Source organism: Seriola dumerili, unplaced genomic scaffold (assembly GCF_002260705.1).
Source record: "Seriola dumerili isolate Sdu_G_001 unplaced genomic scaffold, Sdu_1.0 BDQW01000319.1, whole genome shotgun sequence".
NCBI lineage: Eukaryota > Metazoa > Chordata > Actinopteri > Carangiformes > Carangidae > Seriola > Seriola dumerili.
Genome location: NW_019174574.1, coordinates 3,317,398 through 3,327,410, shown reverse-complemented (window position 1 = coordinate 3,327,410; position 10,013 = coordinate 3,317,398). Strand labels below are relative to the sequence as shown.

The window sequence follows — 10,013 nt, the reverse complement described above, 5'->3', positions numbered from 1 at the left end:
CTCTCCTCCTCCTCCATCCCCTCCCTCCTCCCCTCTTCGAATTTCTCCCATGCCAAATTTCCACAAGAAGATATTTGCTATCAATGTGGGGAATTGAATAAACGATAAGAAGGAGGAGAAGAATCAAAATGGCAGAGCTCCTGAAGGACGGAGAGATGGAGATGGGAAGATTTGTGATGAAGAGTAGGAGGGGGGGGGGGGTGGGGGGGGTGAAATTCTGACCGAAAAAGAAGAAGTTGAATTCAGCTGAGAGGTGATTGTAGAGAGGAAGGAAGGGGAGAGGAGAGAGGAGAAGGAGGATAACCCGCATCAATTGTGTAGGAAGAGATAAAGATGAAGGTTGAGGCGATGAGGAGATCTCAGAGGGGGAGGGGGGGGGGCGTCTGAGCAGTGAAGCGAGGCAATTTGCAAAGTGGAACTAATCCCAGCCCTTTCTTCTGTGTTCGACATGCAGGCCGCCGGTCCTCAATACCACACACACACACACACACACACACACACACACACACACACACACACACACACACACACACACACACACACACTGTTGTTTAAGGAGGAAGACTGAGACATTTTGGAAAGTCCTTCTGTTTGCTGTTTTGCCTGAAGACAGACGAGCAGATCAATATTAATTTTGTCTCTCTTCGTTCAGAGGACGGATCTTTACAACACACACATCATCAGTGTGTTTGTCAGTGTTGAGGTGTGATGGACACAGCAGCCTGTAGAAGGCGCTACAACCTCTCTCACTCTGTTCAAATTGAACCGAATTAAAGGCCTTGAAATGTTTTGTTAGTTCATTTAACAGCATCCGGAACATGTAGAACTGTGCTTCAGTACAAAGACAAGTATTTTCCATTTCATGCATCTTTATACGTTTGTCGAGCAGCTGTAGTTCAGATTTAATATCCTTCCTGTCCAGTGAAAACCATGTATCTCCAAATTTAGCAGTTTTGGATTTGAATTTTATTGATGAACTGGGGATGAAGTGATGAAGTGTCTCCTCCTTCTAAAGATTAATAAACTGTTCACGAATCCTCTCAGATCAGGAAACTGCATCGTCACAAAGATGAAATATATTCTCTATACCGACCCCTGGTTTTCACTGGACATGACAAACATATGATGATCTAAGAGAATAACAATCATCTTCTCCAGACGTAAAGGGACATGATTTTTAGGTACAAGACCAACAAAAATCACACCATCATTATTTTTAGATTTTTTTCACTGAAAATTAAAAACTGACCATTCCGGGGCGTCGAGTGGTGCCNCTCCTACTCTTCATCCAAATCTTCCCATCTCCATCTCTCCGTCCTTCAGGAGCTCTGCCATTTTGATTCTTCTCCTCCTTCTTATCGTTTATCAATCCCCACCAATTGATAGCAAATATCTTCTTCGTGGAAAAGTTGGCAGGGGAGAAATGAAGAGGGGAGGAGGGAGGAGATGGAGGAGGAGGAGGAGGGGGAGGGGGAGGGNTGTTCAAATTGAACCGAATTAAAGGCCTTGAAATGTTTTGTTAGTTCATTTAACAGCATCCGGAACATGTAGAACTGTGCTTCAGTACAAAGACAAGTATTTTCCATTTCATGCATCTTTATACGTTTGTCGAGCAGCTGTAGTTCAGATTTAATATCCTTCCTGTCCAGTGAAAACCATGTATCTCCAAATTTAGCAGTTTTGGATTTGAATTTTATTGATGAACTGGGGATGAAGTGATGAAGTGTCTCCTCCTTCTAAAGATTAATAAACTGTTCACGAATCCTCTCAGATCAGGAAACTGCATCGTCACAAAGATGAAATATATTCTCTATACCGACCCCTGGTTTTCACTGGACATGACAAACATATGATGATCTAAGAGAATAACAATCATCTTCTCCAGACGTAAAGGGACATGATTTTTAGGTACAAGACCAACAAAAATCACACCATCATCATTTTTAGATTTTTTTCACTGAAAATTAAAAACTGACCATTCCGGGGCGTCGAGTGGTGCCGTTGGTTGAGCATCCGCCCCATGTGCAGAGGCTAAGGTCCTCGCTGCAGTCGGCCCCGGTTCGAGCCCCGCATCAGACGGCCCTTTTCTGCGTGTCATTCCCCCTCTCTCTGCCTCCCCATTTCCTGTCTCTCTACTGTACTATCAAATAAAGGCATAAAAGGCCCAAAAAAATAATTTTAAAAAAACAAACAAAAAACTGACCATTCCAACTCAAATCACAATATCTGCCAGAATGATCGCAGTATGATGTTTTTGCGTATCATCCAACAATACATATTACATACGTATCCAAAAACAAGTGCCTTTGTCCAAATTTGTATGATTCAGACTACAGAGCACAGTGAGAGATCAGGGAGGCAGTGGGGTGAGGATCTGACAGCAGAGGTTCTCTTTCTTTCTCAGAGTTAAAGGAGCAGATGGAAACCTCTCTTATATCTGCATTAAATACAGAACCAAACCCAGTTAGCCTAGCTTAGCATAAAGAGTGGAAGCAGGGGGAAACAGCTACGGCTCTGTCCAAAACTACAGCTACTGACTCCTACAGAGCTTCACTGACTCAGACGCTGTGACTGGCTTGTGTGTTTGTTACTGTTCAAAACTGTGAGAAGTTGTGTATCATGAAAAATACAACACATTTTATTCATATACCTCAAGCTGTGGTTGACCACTTCTGAACACACACACACACACACACACACACGCACACGCACACACACACGCACACAGACACACACACTCAGGTGGTTGTGCATGCCTGCACAGTGAGTGAGATCATTTCTGTTAATGTACATACACAGTGTCCTATTGTGTGCGTGTGTGTGTGCGTGTGTGTGTGTGCGTGTGTGTGTGTGTGTGTGTGTGTGTGTGTGAGAGAGAGAGAGAGAGAGAGGGAGAGTGAAAGAGAGAAAGAGGGCAGAGAAAGCCATCCATCCAATGATTACTGTAAATACATTGGCCGCAGGGTACACACACACACACACACACACACACACAGTGGGTCAGTGTGTATTGTCAGAGTGATAAATCACAGCAGACTTTAAGTGAATTAGTGCAGCAGCTTTAACTCTCCATCCATCCCTCTCTCTCTTTTCTTCTCTCTCTTTACATTTAAATGTCTCTCTCTCTCTCTCTCTCTCTCTCTCTCTCTCTTTCTCTGTCGCTATCATTTCTAATGTCTCTCTATCTATGTCTGTCTCGCTCTCTCTCTGCCCTCCGTTACATCTCTCTCTTCTTCTCTCTTCTCTCCCCTTGCTTGGAGCTCTATACATCACAGTCCTTAACGAGGCCTTGTCCACTAGCGAGCAATCAGAGAATATTAGACCAATTAGAGCCTTAATTAGATTAGAGGAGAGGAGAGGAGAGGAAACAAGGAGAGGAGAGAGGGAAAGGATGAAACAAGTAAGGAAATAAGAAGGAAATGAGGAGAGGAAACATGAGAAAAAAGGAGAGGAGGAAAAAAGAAAGGAGGATACAAGCAATGAGAAGAGGAAGGAAAGGAAGAAGAAGAGTAGACGAGAAACGAGGGAAGGAAACAAGAGGAAACAAGAGTAGAGGACGTGAGGGGAAAGGAAAAGAGAGAAGGAAACAAAAATAGAGGAGGATACAAGAACAAACAAGAAAAGAGGAGCTACATGAGCGATGTCCATTGACCTCCACCCTCTTGTTTTGATTGACAGCTGGTGTGAGAAGTGCGTTATGATCTGATGTCATTGTTTCATCTGCTCTGCTGTGTGTCTGTCATCATGTATTTGCATATTAAGCCACGCCTCCTCCACCTCCTCCTCCTCCTCCTTTCTCTCCCTTCTTTCAATCAACTCTCTCCCTCACTCTCCCACCTCTCCTTTCTCTGAATAATTTTCTCTCTGTTTCTCTCCCTTCCCCTTTCCTCACCCCCCCCTCTCCGCTGCCCCCGCCACAGCGAGCCCCCACGCTCCCCCCTCCAGCCTCCACTTCTCCTCCTCCCCCATCCTGCAGCAGCCCGGCTCCTACTTCTCCCACCCGGCCATCAGGTATCACCCGCAGGAGACGCTCAAGGAGTTCGTCCAACTGGTCTGTCCTGACTCCGCCCAGCAGGCCGGACAGGTGGGCTTCCTCAACGTAAGCACAGACACACACACACACACACACACACACGCACGCACACACACACACGGTATATGTATAAATACACAGAGGTACAGACTCATGTGAGCTGGGTTTTCCAGCCTCTGCAAAGGTGGGATCAGTCGCAGGAAACACTGCAGTGTGTGTGTGTGTGTGTGTGTGTGTGTGTGTGTGTGTGTGTGTGTGTGTGTGTGTGGCCTTCTGTCTGCAGTGAGATAGTTGATATATCTGTGTCTAGACACTGAATCAATACACCGTCCACCACCCCTACCACACACTCACACACACTCACACACACACACACACAGACACACACACACACACACACACACACACACACACACAGTCTGTTTTTGCCTGCATAGTAAAAAGTGGACTCGAGTGCTAAAACACATCATCGTGTCTTGATACATGTAAACAACAGACCAGTCAGAAGGTTTCTCTCCAGTGTTCCCAGTTCAGTGACTCTCTCTCTGGATTTCACCATTTTTTAAAAACCTGTTAGTGTCTTGAACGTCTCTGAAAAGATCCAAGTGGCACATCTGTGGATTTAGTAGCAGTGATAAACACAGTTCATATCATCATGGCAGGTCATCAACGCTGGACATGTGACAGAGACCTTACTGAGACCAGTGCTCCTCCTGTAAGAACCAGTCATTCACTGGTTTGTTCATCAAAGACATGAACAAGGGATTTCAGATAAACCAAATGCAGGACTGGTCCAGACCTGTCGACCGAGTCACTTCTGCACTGGTGTAAAAACACCTGATTATAATGTCTTGATCTGAATGAATTTGGAATTTTAATATCAAATAAAAGAAAAATGAATATTCTCTTCATCGTATTACAATTTAGTGAGAGTTTTTTAGATTTCATGATTTTATCATTATATTTTGGCACAGCGATCTCACTGTCTGCAGGTCTAGGATCACCTGACTGTGTGACATCACCTGCTGGAGGCTGTGAGATCATTCCACTGACTGACTCAGTGTCATGACCAATCCATTTTGGTTACATTTTTGTGAATGAAACTGAGCAGACAGGAAGTCGTACGATGCACTTTTAGGGGAGTTGATTACATTAACTAATAAATCTCACAAACCCTGACCTGAGACATTCAGGATACAAATATGAAAATATTCTCACATGAGAGTTTGTCGTTGCTTCGTGTTTGCACTGAAGTTGTACAGTCTCGTGTTTCCAGGGTTTGAGCTCTCGTGACCTCAGTGGCTGGAATCTGTAATTTATGTATGAAAGCAGTGGAATCAGTCTGTGGTTTGTTGATGTCAGTTTAGTGTAGTTCATCTGCTGCTGTTCTTCGTTTGACAGCATCATCTGATCAGCAGTGATGGAACACAATAATAAAATCCTCTACTGTATATTACAGTATAATTCTTTTAGTCCAGAGAGTGGATCATCAATATATAATTCATCATGTTTGTTTTACTGACTAACTGCAAACGTAGCTCAAGCTGCAGAAGTCCCTGATCACATGACAGAAACCTGGATCAGGTGTTAATGACAAGTGGGAAAAAGGAATGAATGAAGTTATATATGAGAACACTCAGGTTTCTCAGATCCAGAATAAAGTTGAATCCAGGTGTCTGGAGCCAGAACAACAGTAATCCGGTTCAGGACCATTTGATCTATAGCGTGGGAGAGAAAAGCTCCAGGAAGTGGCTGTGTGCCATTTTTTCATGGAGGTGGGGGCGTTAACCAGACGCAGAAATAACTAGTTAGTCCTCATCTTTACAGGTTTTTCTTTTGTAAAGGTGAAAAGTGTTTGAAAACACTTCCAGTAAAGAATAAATCCCACCTTTCTGTTGCTCGTCCGACTCATTCTGGTTCACGAAGCAGCATGGAGCTCATCACTGCCCCCTGAGGCCGGAGGTCCACTGGTACGAGACACACGAGAGGCAACGATGAGCTCATTACACACTGACAAACAAACATCACAGGGCAACAAGGGAGTGATGTGTTTGCTGTTTATTAGAAAAGGTGTGAGAGTAGAATACACAGCTCTGAACAGGTGTATGAATAAAGACAGTATTTACCTGTAAATGTGGAGAGCAGAGTGAAGAGGGAAAGACAGAAGAGACAGGAGGAGGCAGAGAGGTGAGGCGAGGTACTGTGGTATTATGCTTATAGATTAGCAGGATAAAATGCGAGCAGCAGCAGAATTCTTTATGACCAGCCAGGAACACTGCTGACACACACACACACACACACACACACACACTCTCTCTCACACACACACACTCACACACACACTCAAAGGAGAACAGAGTGGAGCTGTTACAGGTTAACCATGTGACCGACCTGTTGATGTTTTTCTGTATAAAAGATTGTTGTTGTTTATATTTGTATTTAATGCTTTTTAACCTTTTTCCCCCCCCCCCCCCCCCTCTCATCCCCTGCGTCTTCAGCCTAATGGTAGCTCCCAGGGAAAGGTCCACAACCCTTTCCTGCCGACGCCCATGCTGCCTCCCCCTCCGCCTCCCCCGATGGCCCGTCCCGTCCCACTGCCCGTTGACGCCAAGCCGCCCTCCACCTCCTCCACTGAGGGGGGAGGCAACTCGCCCACCTCGCCCAGTGAGTGCACACAGGACCAATTATCACATTAAAGAAGTATTTAGAGCATGTTTTCCCGGAGGCCGATACGCCTCCACAACAAAAGACCAGATAAATATTTGAATTATGAAACTAATATTTACTTCAAATGTAAAGAAACGCTTGATAATCTGTGAGGAGAGACTCGTATTGTGTTTGGATCATGTTTCACTTCAGGGTTTAGTGATGACTTCGTCATTTGGCAAAAACACACACAGCTGGTGCCAAAATATTTAATCCCACTTCCCCTCATCAACACGTGAACATATATATATTTAATGCTGTTGTTTTTAAAGCAGTGTGTTGTTCAGATTTACTTCATATCTAGAAGGAAATAAATCTTTGTCATCACTCTGACCTACATCTTCTAAATAAAGCTCTTCAAAACTTTATTAATCCGTCAGAGCTGTGAATGACACTGTTGATCCAAAGTTAATGACACAGGCAGCCCTGAAGTAGATTTTAGTCTTTTTTTGATGGTTCCACACTAACAGTTTCCCTTTGTTTCTAGTCCTTGTGCTAAGCTAGGCTAAACATCGTTTCACAAAGATACCTTAGTCCTGTCTAAAGTATCTGGACTAAGGAGGGAGTGGCTGGATCTGAAACGACAGGAGAGAGAGCATGAATGAATGAATGACATACAGTAGATAGAAAACACAGGAGTAAAGGAATAATCTCTTTATGTGTGTGTGTTGTGCAGCTTACTCTACCCCCACTACATCTCCAGCCCAGCGGTTCGTCAGCGTCGGACCCAGAGACCCCGGCTTTAACATCCCTCAGCAACCACAGGTAACACACACCTGAGTCTAGATGGGGTGTAGACTCCCTCCACTGTGCTCTTTTCTTTTGTTTTGGGCCCTTAGTTCTGATTTAGTTCATCTTAAATCAGCTTTATACTCCGATGTCAGACTGAGGGCGATGGTGTCTGATAATCTAACTTCACGAAAATCGATGATACAACATTCACACCCACTTCACACTGTGATTGGTTAGGTGTGCAGAGGTGAGAAAGGAGCCAAGAACTTGTTTTTTTTTATTTGTTACATGACTTTCTGTCACTTTTCATGATGGCAACACTATGAACATCTTCTAGGAGAGACCATGTGAAAATGTGCATCATTAGTGACCTGAATCATCGCGCTCTTTTGCTCTCCTTCAGCCAGAGGAGTGGAGGCTGTAACAGCAGCTCATTAACACCTGCACTATCACATAATGTGGGAATGTTCAGTTGTCCACAAACTACTGGCCATGTAGTGTCTTTTCTGCCACATCCACTTGCCAAAGGAACAAAGGTCGTTTGCGTTTAACCCATCGCTGAATAGTTGCTAACAGAGCCTGAAGCATCACTGTTTCCATGGTTACCAAAGCTTTAATTTACCCTGAGCCCTGATTAAGAGGAAGAGGTGAAACTGTTGACCAGAGCGATGACTGAGGTGACTGTTAATGATTTTAACAGAGCTGACAGCCAATCAGAGAGCGGCCTCGGTTAAAATGCTTGTAAACAAAGACGGGGGGAGAAAGCCGCACTTCACTTCAGGCCTGTAACGTTTACTATAGAGCAGGTGGTCAGTGAATGCAACATCCACGTTTAACAGAATACTGTTCAGTGTGTGTGCCCAGCTCAGGGTCTGTTTGCCAACTGATTTATGAAGAGTGTAACGATTGGGCAGCCTTGACTTAACTCATCCCACACACACATACACACACACACACACACACACAGTAGTGTAGTGAGATGACACTGAGGTGGGAGTCCTCTTGTTGACAATCGAGACATGTTTGATTGCTTTAGTGTGTGTGTGTGTGTGTGTGTGTGTGTGTGTGTGTGTGTGTGTGTGTGTGTGACACAACAGACACACACCTACAGACAACGACACACACACACACACCACACGCACACACACACAGACACACACACAACACACACACAGAACACACACAGACACACACACACACACACACACACACACCACACAACACACACACACACTAAAGCAATCAAACATTCTCGATTGTCCAACAAGAGGGACTCCACCTCAGTGTCATCTCACTACACTACTGTGTGTGTGTGTGTGTGTGTGTGTATGTGTGTGTGGGATAAGTTAAGTCAAGGCTGCCCAATCGTTACACTCTTCATAAATCAGTTTGGCAAACAGACCCTGAGCTGGGCACACACACACTGAACAGTATTCTGTTAAACGTGGATCTTGCATTCACTGACCACCTGCTCTATCTATACTAAACGTCTACAGGCCTGAAGTGAAGTGCGGCTTTCTCCCCCGCTCTTTGTTTACAAGCATTTTAACCGAGGCTCGCTCTCTCTGATCTGGCTCGTTCAGCTCTGTTAAAACTTACATTAATCAGTCACCCCGTCCAGTCTTCCTCTGGTCAACAGTCAATCTTTCTACACCATATTATACCTACTTCAATTTTAACCACTCGGATAATCTATGTGATTGTACATATCATATAAGGCTCTGTTACAACTAGTCAGCGAATGGTTCAAACGCAAACGACCTTTGTTCCTTTGGCAAGTGGATGTGGCAGAAAAGACACTACATGGCCAGTAAGTTGTGGACAACTAACATTCCTCACATTATTGATAGTGCAGGTGTTAATGAGCTGCGTACAGCCTCCACTCCTCTGGCTGATAGGAGAGCAAGAAGAGCGCATGATTCAGGTCACTAGTAATGATGCACATTTTCACATGGTCTTCCTAGAAGATGTTCATAGTGTTGCCATCATGAAAAGTGACAGAAAGTCATGTAACAATAAAAAAAAACAAGTTCTTGGCTCCTTTCTCACCTCTGCACACCTAACCAATCAGCAGTGTGAAGTGGTGTGAATGTGTGTATCATCGATTTTCGTGAAGTTAGATTATCAACACCATCGCCCTCAGTCCTGACATCGGAGTATAAAGCTGATTTAAGATGAACTAAATCAGAACTAAGGGCCAAAAACAAAAGAAAAGAGCACAGTGGAGGGAGTCTACACCCCATCTAGACTCAGGTGTGTGTTACCTGTGTTGCTGAATGTTAAAGCGGGGTCTCTGGGTCCGACGCTGACGAACCGCTGGGCTGGAGATGTAGTGGGGGTCAGAGTAAGCTGCACAACACACACACATAAAGAGATTATTATCTTACTCCTGTGTTTTCTATCTACTGTATGTCATTCATTCATTCATGCTCTTCTCTCTCTCTATATCATCCTATCTCCCTCCTTATCCATTATCTACTATATCTATAATGCTAATATCATTTATCCTAGCTAGTGCACTATAAATCGTTACTCTTTCTTG

At 44.3% G+C, this 10,013-nt stretch overlaps 1 protein-coding gene across 1 annotated transcript in view; it reads left to right on the top strand.

The window, feature by feature from the left end:
* LOC111231818 (nuclear factor 1 A-type-like) overlaps window positions 1-10,013 on the top strand; it is a gene marked incomplete at its 5' end in the record, with an annotated part of 37,709 nt that overhangs the window by 21,491 nt on the left and 6,205 nt on the right. Inside the window, 3 exons of the mRNA XM_022759055.1 lie at window positions 3,921-4,099; window positions 6,532-6,697; window positions 7,416-7,504. Coding sequence (XP_022614776.1) covers window positions 3,921-4,099; window positions 6,532-6,697; window positions 7,416-7,504 — 434 coding nt within the window. The remainder of the gene's footprint in view (window positions 1-3,920; window positions 4,100-6,531; window positions 6,698-7,415; window positions 7,505-10,013) is intronic.